This window comes from Cariama cristata, unplaced genomic scaffold, assembly GCF_000690535.1.
Source record: "Cariama cristata isolate BGI_N322 unplaced genomic scaffold, ASM69053v1 scaffold2571, whole genome shotgun sequence".
Taxonomy (NCBI): domain Eukaryota; kingdom Metazoa; phylum Chordata; class Aves; order Cariamiformes; family Cariamidae; genus Cariama; species Cariama cristata.
In genome coordinates, this window is record NW_009598474.1 from 8,633 (window position 1) to 30,519 (window position 21,887).

At 36.9% G+C, this 21,887-nt stretch overlaps 1 protein-coding gene across 1 annotated transcript in view; it reads right to left on the reverse strand.

Moving 5' to 3' along the window:
- Positions 1-546: 546 nt before the first annotated feature.
- The window catches only part of NUPL1 (nucleoporin like 1), a gene marked incomplete at its 5' end in the record, with an annotated part of 32,244 nt that continues 10,903 nt past the window's right edge, over positions 547-21,887 (reverse strand). Inside the window, 6 exon segments of the mRNA XM_009709279.1 lie at positions 547-1,020; positions 1,118-2,642; positions 7,917-8,012; positions 10,894-10,992; positions 16,980-17,181; positions 19,910-19,992. Of these exon segments, the coding sequence (XP_009707581.1) occupies positions 2,473-2,642; positions 7,917-8,012; positions 10,894-10,992; positions 16,980-17,181; positions 19,910-19,992 (650 nt within the window).

The following is a 21,887-nucleotide window of genomic DNA, read 5'->3' on the forward strand; positions in this document are numbered from 1 at the left end:
CGGGGGTGAGGGGGCTGGGCGGCAGGAATCATTTGAAACAAGTGTATAGAATGCTGATCCATGAAAAATATGGCTAAATTCAAACCCCCCACCCCCCCAGGTAATATCCTGGGAATATAACTATTTCAAATCCCATTTCGACTTTGGCATGTACTCCAGCATGTGATTATTCTATGACATAATCACTTTTTCACGTAGGCTAAATGAAGGACACAACTGTTTGCCTTAGTGTGAAAAGAAGCAGAACACGGGTACCCACGAGGCTCGGAGTGCTCTGGAACGTCCAAAGCCGGACCCCGTGCAGCGTTACATTGCAGCACGACCAAGAGATTCTGGACAAACCCACAACACAACACCTCCCCTCAAAACCCACAACACAACACCTCCCCTCACCAACCCCTGTCAATCCAGAGATCACGGCCCTAACTTCAGCAAGAACAATTCTGCGCTATACCAATTCTAGGAAGAACAATTCTACTTATTAGCCGATGATGTTTTTGTTTCTCCTATAACACAGAAGAACAACAGGAAATGATCTTTCAAATATGTATTCCAAGGATCACAGCATTATCATTTTATTGTTTACACAATGGTAAGTTGCACATATGGACAAACAGTACACATTTAGAATTAGTTTCACAAATTAATACGTTACAAGGGAGTCCAGTGGTTTAACATATTAACTATTAAAAAAAGCAATAACAAAGGAATACAAACATTACGGTTTTGACTGCAGCCCAATAAAAGTTTAAAAAAAGGTTGAAATCAAAATAAACTGTAAGCTTTATTTTTTCCGGGACATTAAAAAAACCACATTATATCCCTTCCTAAGAGACCGCTCACAAAGATGCAATAACATACAAGTACAAAAGTGAAGAATTCTGTGCTCAGTTTCCCTTAATTTTATCAGATCAAGTGACAAACTGAACATTTGTCAAAGAGCAATCACTGCGGAATGCAGACATCGTTTTCAAAACATACAAAATGGTAATAACACTTGAACAATAGAAAGCAAATGACCTGGTACTAGAAAAATCTTATGCACTGTAACTGCTTCAGAAAAAAAGGTGCTTTTGTGAAAATGATTGTGAATATTCATTTGATGTAGGTTATATACAAAACATCTTCTACACAAAAAGCAACTCGGCTCCAAAGTTCCATGTTCACACTTCAACCTGTACCTTTATTTGCAAAGGGTCAATTGATCTATTATTTCCTCCTTAAGATGTTTTCCCAGCTATTTCTAGTGCACACCAAACTGGAGATGCAGCACAAACAGCTGTGATGTTGTAATACGCAGGGTTCAGAAACTACCGTTGCAATAGCTTTAACCTCCAAATCACATACTTTTCCTCCTCCATTCTTTAGCAGCAACTTACTGTACTATACTTCATATCGAAAGCAGATACGCAACTGCTTTTAAAGTCAATGCTAGTAGTGCTGAGGAGAAGCTAGTGAATCAACTCCATTTGGTAACAGCTAATTCAGGTTTTCATTAGAATAGCATCTCTTATCTCCCCCAGTTGCAGGGAAAAGCTCATGCAGCCCAACAGCTCTCTGCTTGCAGACAGACCTTTTGGCATCCTGAGCTTTCAGCGGAAATCCTACAACGCCCTACCGTTCAGCTCAGGAGAAAAAACCAAACCAGTTTGGGAACATTACCTATGAAATGTCTGTGCCAAAACCTCAGAGTCTTCTTCAGAGTTGGCCTCTAAATGGGTCAAGAAAAAGGTTAAAAAAAATCCAGCTACTCACCACTATTTACCAAACTTTACGAAATAGTAAACATTGTGTTTCAGCTGGTCTGAAAACAACAAAACACAAGAAGCAATGATGATGTAGCCCGGGACCCACTACTTGAAACTCCGAGGGACATCAAGATATGGGACCACAGGGCAACACGGAGAAACGGAACACACAAGGAAAAGGAGACCTGTCTATGGGGCAAGGTTTGCACATCTGTATTTTATACATATATATATATACACATACATACACACAGATGTGTGCACTGTACTGTATATATTTACATCCATATACACAAAAACACCCTGAAGTAGATTTAAAGGCCATATCCAGGAACAGAAGATATGAACTCTAGTATTTGTACTAGAATATATTTTATCTGTACAAAAAAACAAATATGCATATATTCATATGGTATAAAGCTTATTAACAAAAAATATTCTGCTACTAACATTAGGTTAAATAGATGGTTTTACAAGATTCTTTAATAATAATGCAGTATAGAACATTTCTAAAACTAGGGCCAAAAATAAAAATACATAAACGGGTTTCTATTCACAAGAAAATAGGTGTTCAATATGATTTCATTTTGTATTTCAGACTAGGGAAAAGTAGCAAAAGTTTTATAAATCTCCTGGGATGCAATTTAATTAACGCATCAATCTAGAAAAATAGACTTCTCAGATGAACAAAGTTGATTCGCTTCCCCTTCCCTAAAAGGGGTGCCTATCTTTTCCCTCGCTTGTTTCCAGCCGGAGGTTTCTTCAGCTGAAGAAGTTGCCCGCCTGTCCCAAAGCCTGCAGATGCAGGATTTGACACCCCAAACGTCAGGCCAGCTGATGCTGTGATGCCGGGATTGCTGAAGTTAAACCCAGATGTAGTCGAGCTGCCAAAGCCTTATGAGGGAGGGGAAAAAATATTTTAAAAGGTAAGTTATATCAGGATTGCAAGGTTGTTCTCCTTGGAGTTATGAACACGAGCCACTTCAGCACCAACATTTGTAACACTTTATGCTAACATGGATCTACAAGAGCATGCCACATCGCTAACACGCTTGGACTTCCTATGATGACTTGGAGATCACAGCGCTAACACAGTCTACCTCAGTGATGTTCAACATGTCCTAAGTCACAGGTCTATTATAGCATTATCCATACAACAGCAGCGCCCACAAGTCCCACTGGTATTGTACAACAGAAGAACCGTAACTCCTCAGCTCTCGGTCTACATACATAACACACAGGTAGGGCGGGAGGGGAGGCAGAAGCACAAGCGGACCACGGCCCGCTCACTTCACTTGCAGCGGATACCTGGCAAAGCCGGAGTCGGAGCTCCCAGCCTTGTGCGCTGCTGACTAGGCTACCTTTGTCTGCCTTTATGACGTACCGGGCACAGACCACGCCTGAAATGAGAGGCAGAAAAGGCTCAAAATCCTTGCCAAATTCTTGGTATTTAAAAACACCCTTTATGACTTAAACCAAAAAGCAGCACTGAAAACAAAGCTTTGGAAAACTGAATGACTAGGTGAGCAAATTGTGCTATTTTAACTCCTCCACCCTCTTCTATCAAGGGAAACAAACATTTGGTTTAGCTATAAAACAAGATCAGCTGAAGAAAATCTGCCTACAGCTTTCAGCAACAGTAACACCAACTCATTTTTCTTTCTTTTGTGAATTTATACCAGTTATACACAACCAACCCAGATAATAATTGAAACTATTAGAGAATGCTAGAAATGTCTCAAATATTAGTTAACAAGAAGCATAACTTCATAACTCTGCTTTTTGTTCTCTCAAGAAACCAAATAAGGTAACCAATCATACAGAATAACAAGTAAGACATGAACAAGTTAAGATTATAACAAATAGTTTCAAAGTTGCACACAGAAACCTGTAAACAATTAAAATATTAAGAAAAAAATGGGACTGGTTCACAAGCGCAAAAAAGGGTATATTCTCAATACGCATTACTTAACATAGTTTCGCTAGTACTCTAGTAGACAGTCAAAGCAATCCTTTGGGCACATCAGTATCTTCAACTCAATGCCTAACTATTTTTAAAGCACAGAAATAAAAACCCAACTGGTTGTCTCATCAAAATCCCAAAGTGGCTCTCACAAGCCTGATGTCTTCTCTCCTCTAACCTGTTACTGATGCTTTACGTCAAGAACTACTTCAAAACGTAACGTGAAGCTCTTCCTCCTGCAACGTCTAGACCTGGGTTACACACCACATCATCTTGTCAAGAAAGTCCCCCATTATCTACATTCCAGTAACTGCAGTCCTTCAACATGCAGTGCAGATCCAGAGTGTGACTAATGATATTGTTCATTTGGGTCTTGTCTAAATTTTGTGGTCTAATTTGTCTCTCATCCTAGGATGTAAGGGGTGAAGCAGATGCAACTAGTCCTCGGTTTCCCTGCTAACTCTGAATCCCAAATAAGATTTTTAGAAGAATAAACTTGCTCTTCAACAGGGAGTCTCATGAATGAAAAACAATCTTTAATAAACAAAACCGCTCTTGGCAAGTTACTTTTTTACTTTAAGTATGTGTCTGAGATAACAGGTAAGCATTGCCTCCTATAGAAAACATCATGAATGCCATTCATAATAGAGTTGTATGTGATCTATAGTGTCAGGAGTTCAGTAGGCAAGGGTAAAGTGTTCAGGAATTACCTGCACCTCAGTGCTTCCAGATGCAGGGATTATTTTGAAGCATGCAGGGAAGGCAGCCTGAGCTTTATTTCAGTAACGTTAGAATAAGAAAGAGATGCATAAACTGCGTGATAGAAGACTGCGGACACGCTTGTTAATTTAGATATAACTTGGAAAGTCATAGCTGTTATGTTAGAAGTGCCATTTAGGGCAGCCACAAAAGTGTAGAAAGGCAGAAGGGAAATTCATCTAAATGGCTTTGTCCCGTCATGACAGCATAACAAGGCCATGGTATGAAGTTCTTTTAAGAAAAGTAAACCAAACCCTAAAGCAGAATACTCAAATGAAAAATCTTCAGAAAAAAAAAAATCTTGAACAAGGTATACGTTCAGTCTTATTCCCGTTGCAAGGAAAGAGAATCAGTCACGGAATAGCTCAGTTCTAGAGGGAAGAGTCATAAAGTCTCGAGCCATAGCTACAACATGATTAACAATTTCTTTGTGGAAATTTGTATTACTTACGTGTCAACAATTATTTTCAGAAAGTAAATGACAACCTGCCCTTTGAGGGCATAGACTTAGCATCTCCCTGAAGGGCCTCAGAGTACACTTTATTCATTGGGCCTTTGCCTCTTTGCTTCAGTCAGCCCTTTACACAGCTAAGCTAAACGTGAGGTACACACCTCGCTGTAACAGTACATTATTTTTTTTTTAACACTACAGGGATAAACAGCAGTTCAGCAGATCTCAAAGGCAATCTATTCCTGCCCTTATCCCTCATGCCACAATAGGTGCTCTAGATCAAAAAGAATTTCCAGCACAGCTTCAACTGATTTACTATAGCCTCTGTATCTAAAAGCTGCTCATAGTTACACACGGATTACATTCAGGTCCATTTTTCAGCAGCATGAGCATGTCCAGCCATGATCCCACTTAATTCTCTCTTATCCCCCCATGTACTGAGGCTGCTATTCTTCAATAAAAAAATAAGTCTCCAACACAAATTCTCAACTCAGCTCTTCAAAGCATATTTAGCACTATTTTTGTGAAAACTGAGATGCATGTCTACACACCCCCCTCCTTTTACGTCTATGAATTCAATAGCGATTTTTTTCCTTTTCCCATCACTTTGGGAGTCTTAATGCTTTGTACAACATCCCACTCACATCAGCCTTTTTGGTTGCCATCAAATGAGTAAGAGTAGGAATAAACTGGGACTTGATTTGGAGTCAGCTTTCCACAGCGTCTGTGGGTGTTTCAGAGGGAAGTCTGAGACACTTGTTTGGTCTCGCAGTGGCGTGCACTGAAGGAACTGAGAGAAGGCTGCAGTTGCTCTGCTTTTCACCTGCTGACACCATGGACACAACTGCTCCTGGGCTGAGCCCAATTTACTATAAGAAGATGCTCAAATATTTTCAGAGGACTCAGAATTTTCTTTTCAAACATACAAACAAATCTAGAAGAGCAGCAATACTACTGAAAACGTTTTCAAATCTTTTAAAGCAATGGAATGTAACTCATAACTTACAAACACTTGACAGAAGCAATTTGGGGATCTATCATTTTCATTATAAAATAAGAACAAACTGATGGAAAAATACTTAAACAATCACATCTAAAAATAAACAGTAACAGTATATCCCATAACCCATATTCACCCCATTTTCCTAGCTTTTTCAAAAGAAAATGATTCAGAAACAAGATACAACTATCATACGGTAATATAAACCAGAATATTGTTTCAGGATCCTGTAAAAGTTACTGAAGAAACAGGACACATTAAAATTTAAAAAATATATAACCTGGCTAGCCTTAGGCATCACTGAAACCCATTTATACACCCTCAATAAAATTAAAGATTGTACACGATCCAGAAGCTCTACGGCATAGGATTTTGAGTATAAAAGGTAAAAGTTAACGTGCTTCTGGGCTACCAAATTTTTATGGAGGTTTCTATTCCATAATCCCAGTCTAGATCACGGTTTCATGACCACCTAATTTTATAAGCACAAAACGAAAGGAATTACATTTAATCTTTTAAAGAGAGACAGGGGGCACTGCCACCATCACAAAGCCTGGTTTGAGGAATACAGCGAAATGACACCTGAATTGTCTCTGCACACCAGCAACATAGCTAAGACAGACTTGCTATTTACTTTGGTTTGACACCTCAGTAGTGGTGAACAACTGAACTATACAACTAGCTTTCTAATTCTATTTTTTAATATACTAAAAACTAAACTATGTACTTTGTAACAGCAACCTGAAATGCTGCAATACTATTTATAGAAATATTAATAATAGGTAATTTAATATAGGCTCAGGAAAAATAAGCTACAAGATAAAAATGTAAGCAGTATAAGTTTTCCACCTGTTTCTGATACTAAAAACTAACTACGCAAAAGAAGGTTGATGCTTAGACATTGCATATTACCAAATCAGAGATACTCTATCAAGAATCTACTGGGGTGTTACACATTCATAAGCGTTACAAAGCCAGCTTAGTAAGCCATTTCCACCTTATAATACAAAGCTTAAGGTACTTTATGGGCCTAATTCGACAGCATAACCCATCACTAACCAAGGAAAAAACAAAACAAAACGAAAAGCACAGCAACTAACAAGACACTGGTCCAAGCTAATGTACTGGGCACCTACAAATAAATACCAGCTACTTGATATGTTTGCATTAATAGCAGTTAAAAAAATGTTTTGCTTTTTTAAAAGAAACATGCTACCAAAAGCCAATCCCAGCACACATGATACCCCTTCAATCTGTCATTGAAGAAAGACAGACTATAGTAAGCTATTTGCCTCAAAAATAAACTCCTATTTAAAACGTAAATACAGATGCAAGCTATAGAAGTGACTAAGATTTCAGACATCTGAGTTAAGGAGCAATTGCATCTGTATTTTCGTTTTCTCATCACCAACAAAATTAAACCAGAAAAGTAAAATGAGTACGAGTAGCTCAACTGTCACACAAATGTTTTTGAAGTAGTTAACACAATGAATTATGGATATATACAGAGACACAACACCTATAATTTGCCATTCAAACAGAAAGGATAAGCAGATAAACAGTTTTAAGGAAGACTTCTGGGCTTCTAAAACATAATTCTAACTTCACTTGTAAGTATAGGAAGTCAAATCACTGGTATATTTGTCACAAATTTATACACTAATTTCAGTAACTGTACAGCCTACGCATTCAAGTAGTAACTGCATTTCTGTGCCTCGGACTGCATCTGATCTAATCTGATGCATCTGATGTCCTGCTTCCATCAAACAGAAAACACTGATGCTCACTCAGTATTGTCTACCTAAGAAACTTTTAACAGAAGCTGAAAACTTCTCTGAAAGTGTGTATTTAGCAAGTACACAGTTACTTTAACGGTTATATATGCATGCAACTTTAAGCACATTTGTTTCAGTACCTTTCCTAGACTGAGCGTAGCAGTTTGATTGTAACATTTTTGCTTTAAGATAGACTTTAATTCAAGAGAAACCAACCAACCTGCACTCAGACTTCCTGATGGCTTACTTGTAGTTCCAAACCCAAACGATGATGCTCCTGTGGCACTACTCCCAAAGGCAGAGCTACTTCCAAATCCTAGTAGAATAATAGTAAAGACATACAACAAAGAAATTATAGACACAGCAATTAAAGACACACAGGTTTTGGTGAGTATTCTAAAACCAAGTGCAATTCCAAGCATTATTTGGTAAACAAATATTCCTAAGATTATTGCCTCGAAAGTATTTTTATCCTCAACAGTGTTGCATTAAGAAAACAGTGCAAACAGGAAAGCATTGGAGATAAATAACTTCCTTCAAAATACAAAACTGAGTAAAGGAAAAGCTATAAAAACCATGTGAAGTAAACTATCAGAGCTTATGAAATCGCTATTGAATTGCTGTTAAATTGGCAAGAAAATGGTAACCAAATGGGCCAAAACTAAGAAAATTCAGAGACAAGTTATATGACTTCTTTTAGAGGAAGCCGTAATCTTCATCCACAGCTCTAAAAGAAAAATTCTCTATGTTTAAAACAGAGTAAACATTTTCTTGAGTTTACATTTGGCTTATTTCAGTCATTTCCCCCCCAGGTTACTGGGGATCAGCTTGATCAATGAAGCCACAAAGTAGGTTAAATACAGAATAAAAACAGAATTTCACAATATTTAATGGGAAAAATCATCATATAAAGGGCAGCCATAAGCATGTATCTGTAATAAAACTCATTCCATTAATTTTGTAATTGACATTTATAATTTTATAGATAAATATTTCAAGATTTCAAATTGTGTTATTAATACAAGATCACTTCAAAGGAAAATTAAGTTGATATTTGCAGTTTGAGACAGAGCACAGACAAAAGGAATAGCAAAATAAATATATTCTCTGATTTTGGCTGTCTCAAGAGGTTTTCAAAAAGAGAACAGTATTTGTATTTGAGGAAATTATGCCCCCATCTTACGTTTCAAGTGTCAGGGAAAATACTTGTATCTCACTTCAAATGGATAGTAAGGATTGAACATACTATCTGAAGCAGAGTTCTCTAGACTTCTGAAATGTTTAAATCAAGTAAATTTTAAGGGTATATAATGGGAAGTATCATTTGAATGTAAGACAGCTTATTTAAACAATACAGTCTTTCGTCCCATCTAGTTTGAAATTAATTACCAATGGTCAGGCAAGATGTCTGCAAATGTTTAATGAAGCACAGGACCTATGCACTATACATCTTATATACTTAAATGCAAACGCCTCTACTTATCACTGACAAAAATTCACAGAATATTTATCACGGAAAGAGAGTAAATTTCCCCAATTAAAATGATGTTTCAAGAGTATACATTAAAAATTGTCCTGTTCAAAAAAAAAAAAAAACACCCTAAGATTAAAAAAAAACAAACCACCTTAAGTATTCATTCTGCTAATTTGTTTCCAAGAGCACACCTGGAAGATATTTTGCATGTATTCCTTTATTCTTCTACACAAACTTCTATCAGATAGTCTTCTTGATTTGTCAAAAGACAAAAATTTTGCAAATTAATACAGAACAGACGAAATGCAAGCAAATGCCTTCCTAAGCAGAGAACTAGCAAAAAAAGAATACAAGTTCGGCCCCTAAGACCAAACTAGAAGTAGGTGTCCATCAATTTAAAAGAAAATGTTCTTTAATTTACCTTGGCAAGACTGGTGAACATATATAAACAATCTTTGGTCTACAGCCTCTTTGGTTGAAAAGGAAGAATTTTATGGGCTTTTTAAAAGCCATTTCAAACACTGTGGGAATGACCTGGTAATTCAGAAGTACTTTCCTTTTAGCCCACTATTCTTGGTTACTTTTCATGTTTAGGTGTACAGACTTTCTTTAACTGAAAAAGCTTAAAATCTGATGAGAAAGGATATTGGTAGATTTAAAGATATTTCAAGATGATCATTTAAGGTAAAACTGATGTAACGTTCAAGTTACACCATTTTTCCAGTACCGAGTGATGTTTAATTATTTTAAATACATTACAACACCGATTCAGATGTTTGGCTCATCAAGAGGCAAAATGTAGGGATGCGGAGAGAGGCTGCAGGGAAGAGAGGATGTAACAAGAAAAACCACAACATATCATGTTTGTGCTCAGCAGACGTAACAATTTTCTTTGCAGATCTCATCCAAAAGTTTCAGAGGACACTACTGTCTTTTGACTTGCACCGTAATATAGATAGGCTATTTACATGCAGATTAGATTCTACTAATCACTTAGATTCTACTTGCAGTTCTACTGAGAATTCATTAGATTTAAGCAAAAATGTCTACATGAATTTTTTTAGGTTTTTTTTTTTTAATTACCACCTACTCTTTCACAGTCATGTGTCCTCTTGGAATATATTCCCCACCAACACAATCAACATTTTGAGAAGTAATTTTCCCTCACTTCCGAATGTTGTTTTTCAGCTTGAGGAAGGAATTTTTTCCACCTCAGCACTGAGGGACAGAGTGACAGCTAAAGCAAGTATGTTCCAGCAAGCAGGATCCCAGAACTGTAGTAATTTTTTAGCATTTATTCTTATCTTAATCCAAGCAGAAATGGGTCCCTATAGTTAACAGTTGTACATACAGGTGAAAAACTTCTATGGATTAGCTACAGTATGATCCAATGTCTCAGATGCCTAACTTTCATATATGTAAAATTAAGCAAAGTTGTAGTTACAATAGGATGCACTTGATGTACTTGCCTAGCTTTAAGAACAGAACTTCTATGTCATCACTTCATCCTGTTCATCCTGGGTTTTCACTACAATGGCTTATCAGCCTTAGTATTAGGCCTTAGCAAATCCTTCTGCAAGGCATGAAGTTTGGAAAGCGCAGACTGCCAAACTGTAAGGTCTTTCCCTGAAACAGGTCATCCTCTTAGTGGAGTTAAAGGTTTGCAAGAGATTTGATGTGCGGTATAATAATTCAATGAAAGATTAGAAAAGTTAAAGTGTACCTCCAAGGCTTGAAGAACCTAAGCCACTTGATTGCAAGCCAGTGCCAATACCTGAGCCGAATGGCGTTCCAAAACTAACTCCCAGAGATGGCTGTGGCCCTGGTATAAAAAAAATGAGAACAAACTTGCCTTACTCTTTCACAGTAAAGAGGTCCTTTATTTATTTATTCAAGTATTCGATAATGTGAACATCATTGCTTTCAACAAATCCCATTAAGATCCCAAACTTTACCTCATCAAAATTCCTTACTTAACTGTCTGCCTCTATGTCCACCTAGTAAAAATCTAAGAAAACACTGATTGTAATAAGGTGAAACTAGTCAAAGCTAATAACATGATAGTAACATCATTTAGTATTTTTAAAAGTTAACCAGTATCACCTTAACCTTTAAAGCATTTATCAAAACCTTGAGAGAACTCATATGTAACAACATTTTGCCATCTGTATTAATCAAATCAGAATAAGGGAAAACCTTCAAGTTAAAAACATAAGAACTGACACTAATGTAACTAAAACTATATTACCAAAAGTTAATTTATTTAATAAATAGGAATCTTCAAAACTACTCAAGTATTCCATCCAAATTTAAACAGAACACTAAGATAAAAAACAAGACAATGACTTTATTTTATTAAATTTATTGTTCATTTTTAAGCAAGTCAATTACACAGTAACATGACAATTCATTCTTTCCACACAAGTGATAACTGAGTTGTGTTAAGCTCTGCTACATAACACCATTGAAGAAGGTAAACTTGTCAAATCACCTGTTTAAATAAACATTTACAAAAGGCACAGTTCTGTGTACCTTAATGAATTAGATACATTCAAAATTTCAGAGTCAGAGTTTGTCCCATAATTAAAAAAAGTTGACAGTACTTTCCCTGCATATTCACACTAAGATGCAGGACTGTCAAAAAACCATTTTCAGTCTGCCAAGATGAAATTTACAGCCTCAGTTCTTTTTTTTTTTCCTTAACCTTGGGGAATAAAGAATCAACTTGCTAGCCCATTACTAACACATTTTAAAATAATTAATTTTGATAAATAATTAATATATTTTGACAGTTTTCACAGTACAATCTTATATTCCTGTCTTTTTCAAACAGTTTTCAGTGCACTAGTTAAAGTTTAACCATTGAAGATAAAATACAGTGCCAAACTCTTAATCCACATTCACACCTTTCCTCAAGATAGCCTTCTCCATCCTTGGAACATACTTTATGTACTATATCTGTGAACGTGATGATTTATTCAAATATTACTATAAAGCTCAGATGATTTCAATCTTTTTCCTAAATCATTATCACGTTTGGGCTTATTTTCATTCAAAATTTCTTCCTTCATGCTACAAACGTTCCTGTTACTAATATTTACCTAGAGTTTCAAAATGTAAGTGTTTCAAGCTTTTAAAACCATTTCAGTATTTGAGGATTTAAATGGAAAATAATTTTGAATCAAGTGAAAGGCACTGTATATTGAAAAGCAACATTTTTGCTAGGAACACAAAATTTTTATGTGATCCAAGCTGAATGATATCTGTATACTCAAAGTAGTGTTAAACTAAATTTTAAGGGCAACTAAAGTTGTTAGCTTTCAGTCTCTGCTTAGCTGGGAACAGTTGGGAAACTCAAGCTATTTTTTCAGCTAAAAAAAAAAGTATACCAGATGTTGTAATTACAAATTTCACATCAATTTCAAACTAAACTTGTTTACATCCAGTTTAAATACTGATACATCTACCTAGCAGCTCTTTCAAAACAAGAAAATTGTTATCAATAAAAAGAAACAAAAAACCCTGCACAAGTCAGACAGTCATCTAACAAACTAAAAGAAGAAACCAAAACACACACATCCAGTTCCCTCTTGAGTGCACAGGTTTCTATCTCAGCAGGAGGCACTGTTAGTGGAAGACCTTAAAACAAAACACTACAGTCCTCCAGGACGAGCTTTTTAACAATTGCAACGTGCTTTTTGGAGCCAGTATAAAAAGCATTATTCTAAATCACCTCAGATCATATAAAACAGGATCTTATGCCTTAGGCTAAGAAGCTTTTCATTGAGCAACAGCTTGTGATACCTGTTGATTTTGTACCATAATGTTCTGAAGGCATCATCACTATTTCTAGTTCTTGTAAGTAAACATAATTTTCAATAGCAAAACACTAGTAATAAAGATTATTCAATGCCAAAAGTACTAGCAAAAAAAATTGGCACTTCTGGCTATTATAGGTACGAGACAAATTCTTCATAACAAGTATTTCAATATTTTAAAATTTGATGTATTTGCCCTGTAGAGCATTTCAGTTTAATGAATAGGACCCACTACAAAGAGTCCGGACAGGTCAGCCAAATTTCCTGAAGTGACATTCTGCAATTTTTCAAATCACAGCTGGTCCTAACAGTGAACAAATTTAGTGTCACAACTTAGACCTGATTCTGACAAAGTATACACTGTCTAATTTTAACCAAGGTTATAAAAATTCTAAGTGCTATGAAGATTTCAGTATCCTTTCCCATTAGCACTTCTATTTCATACCAAGTCAAGTCAAAACATAACAAAGTGTACTAATAGCTCGACAATGCTTTGACTAACTCTGCACTTCACCAGTTAAGGAGAGAGTAACTAAAGTTGTTGGGGGCAGGGGGGTACTTTATGTATTTATTTTTAGAGGAAGAAAGGTGAGCTTGAAGAAAAGCATTTCTTTAAGACAACTCAGTCTTACCAGAAAAACATCAGTTTCAGCCTTGTGCATTTACAGGTCTTAGTTCACTAGGTTTTAATTTCCTTTAAAATCTTTTATTTTAGTCCCATCAACACTAACAGGTAGACTAGCCACCATCATTTTAACTTCCATGCTGTTCAAGATTGCTCAGGGAAGGTGCAGGTGAGGCAGTGGTTAAAACCCCAGCTGCTACTGCACAAAAGCATGATCAGCCTCACTGCTACCAATAAAGCTGTGCTCTGAGCCAAAGTGCTAAACTTGGGAGAAAGGTTGTGTGCAGACAAGACTTAAGCATAATTTTAGTAAATCTAGCTTCAAAAAACTGCACAAAAATTGCGCTTCCGTGTGCACGCCACGGTCCTGGTGTCCTGATTATCTGTCCCAGGAGACCACTGGAGTGCATCTTTGCTCCCTTTCTTCTGTATGGCCAGGACCCACCAGCTTGCTTTATTTCAATAGAAGCCAGACGTGTCTTGGCATACAGAGAGAACATAAATAGGGTGCATATCTACACCCAGGAACGGGGGAAACATTCCCTGATCCCACAGCTTAGATGTAGCTACTAAACTTTTGACTTCTGAACACAAATTTAAAATAAATTATTATTTAACCCTTTCAGAGAAATTACAGTAACTAACTCTATTAGACTTAACCATGTAAACATCAAGTATTTTTTAAAAGAGAGACTAATCATCCTGATCCCTCAATACTAGAGTACCGTATATTAGATTCTAGTCAAAAACTTTAAAGCCAGATTAATTTTCTTGGTTTATTCTAATCTTCAAGAACAACAACAGCAGGTCAGGTATTACACAGACACTCCCTCCCACCCTTTACGTACACCTCATTTCATAGTCTTTTCTCTCATAACCTTCTACCATCCCTCATCTATCCCACTCTTCAGGATCTAGATCTTGCAAAGAAATATACAATGATTTTAACTTCTAGCAGATAGTTTATCAAATTCATAATAACACAACACAAAGTTAAAACATGCAAACATTTGCAGTTTTACTGCAGCAAATGGGCATCTGAAAACTCAAACAAGGAAAAGCAAATGAAGGGGAGGGAGTCTTTAAATATTTAAAGATTCCTGCAAAACTGAAAGAATAGATTCTTCTCCTTTTCCACTAAGAGTAAGACAAAAAGTGGCAGCTTTAATCTGAAGCTAAGAAGTTTCAGGTAGACTTGTTGGGAAAAAGTCAAGCATTGAAATCAGTAATTTAGGAGAGCTGTGAATTTTTCCTTTCTAGCGAGCTTTTAAGAGTTTAAGGTATCTCTGAAATAGTTCAGGCCTGACTAATCTGCTTTTGAGCTCAAGGAACAGAAAATACAACTTCTAGTTCCACCTAACCCTACTTTCTAAGAGTTTTAAGTACTCTTGAAGTGCCATTCAAAACATTAATCTACCTCTATTTCACCAGGTCCTCAAGTGAGTTCCATGGAGACTAACAGTATTCCAGCTAAATAAGTAGTAAACAAATTGTTGTCTACTTTTGTTGGCATGTTTGATGTAAGTTAATGGCTTTGTTCTATCTGCATCACTCTTGTTGTTGGCATATTTTTGGCTTTTGAAATACTCAGCCAAAACAAACAAACCAAAAAGAAAACTCAACCCCAAAACCAACCTGCACACACTCCCATCTGCTCCTTTCACTACAAAAGTTACAAAATACCTCAAGGTATAAAGCCACCTTACCTCAGGTATGTAGGTACAGGTCAATTCTGCTCCCTGCGCCCCGTGCCCCCCACTTCATTCCTAACTCCTAAGAGAATATTCACAAAGTCATGCCATAAGTGGCATCGATTTACTGAAGTTATTAGCAGTTCTCTTTAATCTGCACTAGGAAGTTGAAATCCCTCACCACAATTCATGAAAATGCAGGTAAAACTTTAAGTGTGACATCCCACCTATGGGACTTTCATACACAACAAATCCTGTAATGACTGTGGAGAGTATTTTAAAAACAAACATGAGACAAGTAGAAAGATGAAGGGATGGGGAACTACTTTGGCAACATTAGGCTGCACAAGCCACACTTCTATCTGTATTAAAAACCCTGGCATGTGACATTATCTCATGTTCTCTGTTTAAAACAAGACTTTTGTAGGTGTCACTTCAACAAAATTTCCATGAATTAACATATCAGCAACAGGAAGACTGTGGTCTATGATGGAAATTTAGATGAGAAATATTTCATAAAGACTTCATTTTTTGTTGTGTTCAAAATATTTTGGCATATTTGTCTTATAAACCCATCTCCTTGCTGTTTAGAAGGACCAGGGCTGGAAGCACATTGTATTTTCCTTTTATGGAGAAGGTAAGGACAGTCTAATAATTTGTCAAACTTAGGGTGGTTCCTGTATAGCTCTCCAATTAAAATCATTCAAGATATGACTGCTGTTGTAAGACAGGAGAAGAAAAAGGTGCTAATACAGCTTTCAGTACACCTATAACACACAATGTTTTAGAAAATAAATGGTAGAATGAAGTTACCTATGCTTCTCAGAACTTGCTGACATAGGTACATATCCACGTTCAAGTAAAATTAAATGGAATTTGTCTTATTTCTGTTAAATGATTAAATATTAATTCAATTCTCTACATTCAGGAATCCCTATCTGAAAAGTGGTGTTTAGTATAACAATGTCAACTAAGGTGCCTTAAGTTACTTCCTTTGCCATACGTATCCATTCTTCATTAGCAGTAGGTCATGTAATTCCTCTGTTTTGGTCTTCCTCTTACATGCACATGCAGACCCACTGATCCACTCTACTTTCCCTAATATTTATTCCCAACAGCAGAATGGCCAGCAAAAACTGCTCCAACATCATCCTGACAAAGGAGTTGGCTATAAAATAATAAGCCAGGCATCTGTCTTCCCATTCTATAGAAGTTTGCTCCGCTATCCTTCCTGTTCTACAGCATTTTTCATTTTACAGTTCCAAAGTGCTATACAAAAATGCATTACTAATTTTACATAAGAAAAATGTAATATGTATTTAGATATTCTCTCCTCATCAATTTGAAATAATTTACTATAACCATACAATTCTGGAAAGAGGCTATATTATATGTATTCAGAGATGTTACTTAAGAGTGAAGACTCACATTCCAAGGGGTAAGTTAGAACAATACAGTAAATATCACTAATACAAGTAAATTCACAAGATTAAGTATCTGTTGTATAATTATTGCTAAGTCTACCCTGCATTTTTCTATTGGCTATGTATCAGTAACTTTGCTCATCACAACGTTCAGATTTTTAGTCTAACACAAAGGAAGACTTCATAGAAAATTTTACACGAATTTACTATTGTCGTAACACTAATAATCTATAACTTGAATGCACTCAGACCTGTAGCAGGCTGTTGCTGCTGAGTAAGTGTTGCAGCCATCGCAACGGCTGCTGCATTTGGTATGTTGCTGAAAGGGGTCGGTCCAGTGGTAACACGTGGCGCGCTCTGCCACTTCTTAGCTTCTGTTCGTCTTGCCTCAAACACATCCATGGCATCTCCCAGAAAGGTTTTCCTGTAGCCAAGGTATTGGTCTTTGAGCATCTGAAGGGGGTGGGGGGAAGCCATTTTAGTTCAGTGTATTTGACATAAAAGCTTAACTTCATAAGGAAAGAGACACTGAGTTATAAATAACATTTCCTTAAAAAAAAAAAGAAGCCACCCGCACCTGAAAGGATCTAGTCAGGCTACGAGCTGGAGAGAACTTTTCCATTTCTTTCTCAGCACAAAGCTAAAGAAGCTACTAGAATTTTAGAATTCACTCATTTCTAATGCATTTCATCAACGACGTCATGGGAGTGCAAACGAAAACGATCATTCTGCTTTAGGATAACAAGGAGCCCAAACCTGTTGTGCCATGTCCCCCCTCCCCTTGTCTATGCCCCTTCCCCCCTCAAAACCCCACCTTCTGTGGCAACACCCAGCTTGGCCTGTTCATCATAAGCCATTTCTAACTGTCACATGTCCTCAGTTCCCTCATCTCTTAGGTAACATAAAAAGAATGAATGGCTTCAATTAAAGAACTGATAGAATGATTTCCGTCTTCTAACAGAGAATCTTTACATGTAATAAAATTTCTTAAAGCTGAAGAACAGTAGGTTCAATTGAATTTTATGGAAGGTGTACTATGTACTGTGTTCCTGGCTAAGGACACGCTTGTTTCCGAGAAGAGGAGCTTACAGCCCAAAAATTCTGACTCAGGATTTGAACAGCTGTAATCCTAAATCTATCAGCAACAGCAGGAAACACACAGAAAGAATGACCTCATTACCACATCAGGAATGCTGTCTTTGGAGAGAAAAGACATTTGTAGAACTCTGATGGGATTTAATACAATGCCATACTGACTGCCATAGGAGCTGACAAATGCCATTAGACATTGTAGAGCAGTTCTTAAGGCTATCTATGCAGAATGATTTCACGACATTCTCTGCCTGAATTGTGCCCAAGCACGTTTTACTCTTCACTGACCTGGGATACAGAATGTATCTGCATGGTCATATATGATATAAATATATTTAACAAGTAGCCCTGTGCCAAGATGCTTCAGGCCATACTTTTCTACAACTTCAGACCTTTGAATCAAAGCGTACGTGCAAACCAGAAAGCCTACTTCAGACAAAGGAACGAATTGTGCTCACAGGTCTGCCTTCACAAACCATATCACAACCATTAAACAAGGCAGAGACAGCAGTTTCAAATCTGCTCTCCTCTCCTAGCATCTCCTAGCTGATAAACTAAAATAGATGGTCAGAATGATGGATTCACTCAAGCAGTATATTCATTTCTCCAATTTTTGAAAATTTAGTTCTAATTGTCTTCCAAAATATCAGCCTTCATGTCCACCCACTACATTAAAATCTCCAAAAAATTCCCCAAAATAAAGCAAAAAAAAAAAAATCAAACCAACTCCTCAGTTTCAGGTGACAGAACACTTCTTAAGCTGAAGTGAAGTCTTTCCTATTCAGCCATGCTGACAAGGTACTGAGGATACTATTGCTTATACTTGCTTATGAATCCAGCTTTCCATATTGAACAACAATAATGTATCATAGAAAGGTTTGGTTGGAAGGGACCTTAAAGACCATCTTGTTCCAACCCCCCTGCCACAGGCAGGGACACCTTCCACCAGACCAGGTTGTTCAAAGCCTCAGAAAGACCACTGCGTAAGTTCAGGCTATACTCAGACCTCAGAAGCGGAGAGCCCAGAACACATTTGGGATCCTTTTTGTGTAATTCTGCCAAAATTATGGAAGTGCTGATATATTCTATGTGTGGTACCAAAACCAAGTTATGAGCAGCACAAATATCTGATGGCAGGTAGCTTTAAACCAGCTAATATCCATGTTGACAGAAGCAATGCAATGCAAGGAATCCAGTTCATACAAGATCCTCAGTATTCCTGAGCTTTATTCAGGAGAAGTAAAAAATTTCAGATGTTTACACAACTAGCAATACTGTTCAGAAGAATCTTTGAGAAGGAAAGAAGCAGAAGATTTACAGAGCTACTCCCATTAAAGGAAGTCACTTAGCAGAAACAATCCCAAACACTTGCACTGTTCTCCACGTTTTGGGGTTTTTTTGTAACCAAGAAGGGTTCTGATGATCAAGAAAAATTTATGGATTGTAGAACATTGACAAAATGTCAATATGTCCAAAACTGTAAATAAGAAATTCAAGCCGGACTCCATGATGGAAAAAACCAAGCCTAACTAGGACCTTTGATATCTCAGCATTTTTTCACAGTACTTTTTTTTTTCCTACACATATGACTTTCCATGAAAAACAGGTTGAAAAAAATTAGGCAAGCCAGAACACCACTGTCAGCAAAATTCTTTGGTATGTTGGAAAATCTTACATATGAATATCTACTTTTTTCTGTTACCTATTTGAGTAAGACTAGATTTACATCATCTTTGCTTGAGATCAAAAGGTCATTGGGCAAAAAGCAAAACACACAAGCATGAGCTCAAAGACAGACATTTCAAAAACTGATCAACAATTAAAAAAAGTTAAATGAAAAACATTTTGTAACCTAAATGATTGTGGTGAGTTGCTATCATCACTCTAAGTAACTAATTCAAATTACACTTTAGCTGAACAAAAGCTACTTTTTTTTTTTTTAATCAAAGCATTCTTCCAGGACAGTTTGAAAATTTTTAAAGGGAGTTAAATTAACAGGAAAAAAAAAAACCAAACCTGAAAATATAATATATTTTCAAAAACTGACTCTTTGTAGTTCTTTCACCAAATACATATCAAAACAACATACCTTTACATTTTCATGTATTGATTGAAGTTGTGCAGCTAGAGCTACAAATGTTTGATAGATTTTCTGCATGGCCATAGACAAATCTGTAAGAAGGATATAAAACATTGGTAAGTGACAATCTTTCTACCAGGAGAAAAGATTCAGCATTTATACTGCAGCAAGAAACCCACCCAAAACCCCTACAGCACAAAGCACAAAAACAATTGCATGAGAATAAGTTGATGTCTCTAAGAAATACAGACTTTGAGAGCAATTGAGTGCCGCAAATCACCCATGGCCTACTTTTTGAGAGGGCTTCAAACTTTACTTTGAAGAGTACTCCTTTCTCAGATTTATTTTTATATACATGGTAATTCATTTCTGAAGATTTATCATTTAGCAAAGCTAAACAATATTATTTAACCTAATTTTATCTAATTACACAGGAACACTTTATTTCATTGGTTTTTACATAAATATAGTTAAATCAGATTTTCTTGCGTTTGTATATAGCTTCTACTCTTTCTGACTTAAAGCACAGCTAAGTGTTCAGATGATTGTGCCAAAGAGAAAGCAGTAGAATGGAAGCTTTACTTAAATTTTAAAGACATGATTAACAAGCATCACAGGAACTCTTATGCTAGTTCTACCCACAAGCATATCATAAACAGAGAAACAACAGGGAGCTTCTTGCCTACATGAAGTCTTAGAATTAGGATATCCTACTTTCCATACAGATAAAGTGTTTTCAGTGCACTGACCCAACTAATGCAAAACTTTAAGATTAAAGGGGAAATCTCAAAGGTTTTGGCAAAATGAGGCATCTGCTGACAAAAAATGCTTTTCTGGAAGAAGCACTGAAACAATGTACGAAAATGGACGACAGAAAAGTGCTGAAGTGGTCTTTTACTGCAAAAAGATCAGCTTCTGCATTTCCTCTGAAGGATGCATATAACCTACTGAAATACAAACAGTAGCTATCAAGTTCTTGAAGACACATAGGTCTAGCAATGATTCTTGAATTGAAAAGATTTGCCTGGGAACTTCTCCATTACAATTTGCATTTCTTTCTGAAAAAGAAAAGGTGGGGAATGAATCTCATGCCAGCCTGCAGGGTTGTGGAGGCAGTGGTATCTAGGAAGATTGGCCACAAGTTTCTAAAAGAGACTGGAGGCAATTTTTTGATACTAAACATTTCAAAATTTAAGACATTCTGGGTCATGGTGTCCTGTAGGGTAAAGGAAGTTTTTCCTGTAAGGTACAGGCTACATATGCAATACAGTGTTGACTACATCACTGGATCATTTGCTGACAGTCTGAGCATGCTGGCACAACAGATTGAACCTGGCCCACACAAGCAAGGAACCTTTAGTTTATAGCAGAAACCACTGAAAAAACTGAGGAAAATCTGTGATGGCATGCCTCATACTCTGAACAGACAAGAAGATCACACAAAGACAGAGGACCCTCAGGATTCAGCAGATCTTCCATTCTGGAAGCTAGGTCTAGACAGTTCTCTTGGTTTTGAGGTATAAGGTCCAGAGTCTACGTACCATTCTGTGATGGCGAGATGTTAAAGTATCATTTGGCACAAAAAGACATGCACTTGAAATCACTGCTTATCGCAGGACCTGTACCTAAAATGGCCCAGAAGATAACAATGTCTATGATCACAGGTATGGTAACCAACCAGAAGACTACTGTCCAGAAGTTAGTATTCTCTGACCAGAGAGATTCTCCTAAGACTCAATGATGTGGCAGGAAACCAGACTAAATTATCTCAGTCAGAGTTGAAGGCAATACCAACAGGCTCCAAACTAAGGAAAAATTCCCATTTTGATCTGGGGCTGGCAGAGCAGACACCTGTATTTCTCTGGTCAGACAGTCTAGTGCAAGACAGAAGGTGCCAGACATCAGCCTTAGAACAGCTAGATGCTGAAGGGAGATGGATATAGTGGATGTCAAAACAAGCCAGGCTTACAAATTACACCTCAGGAAC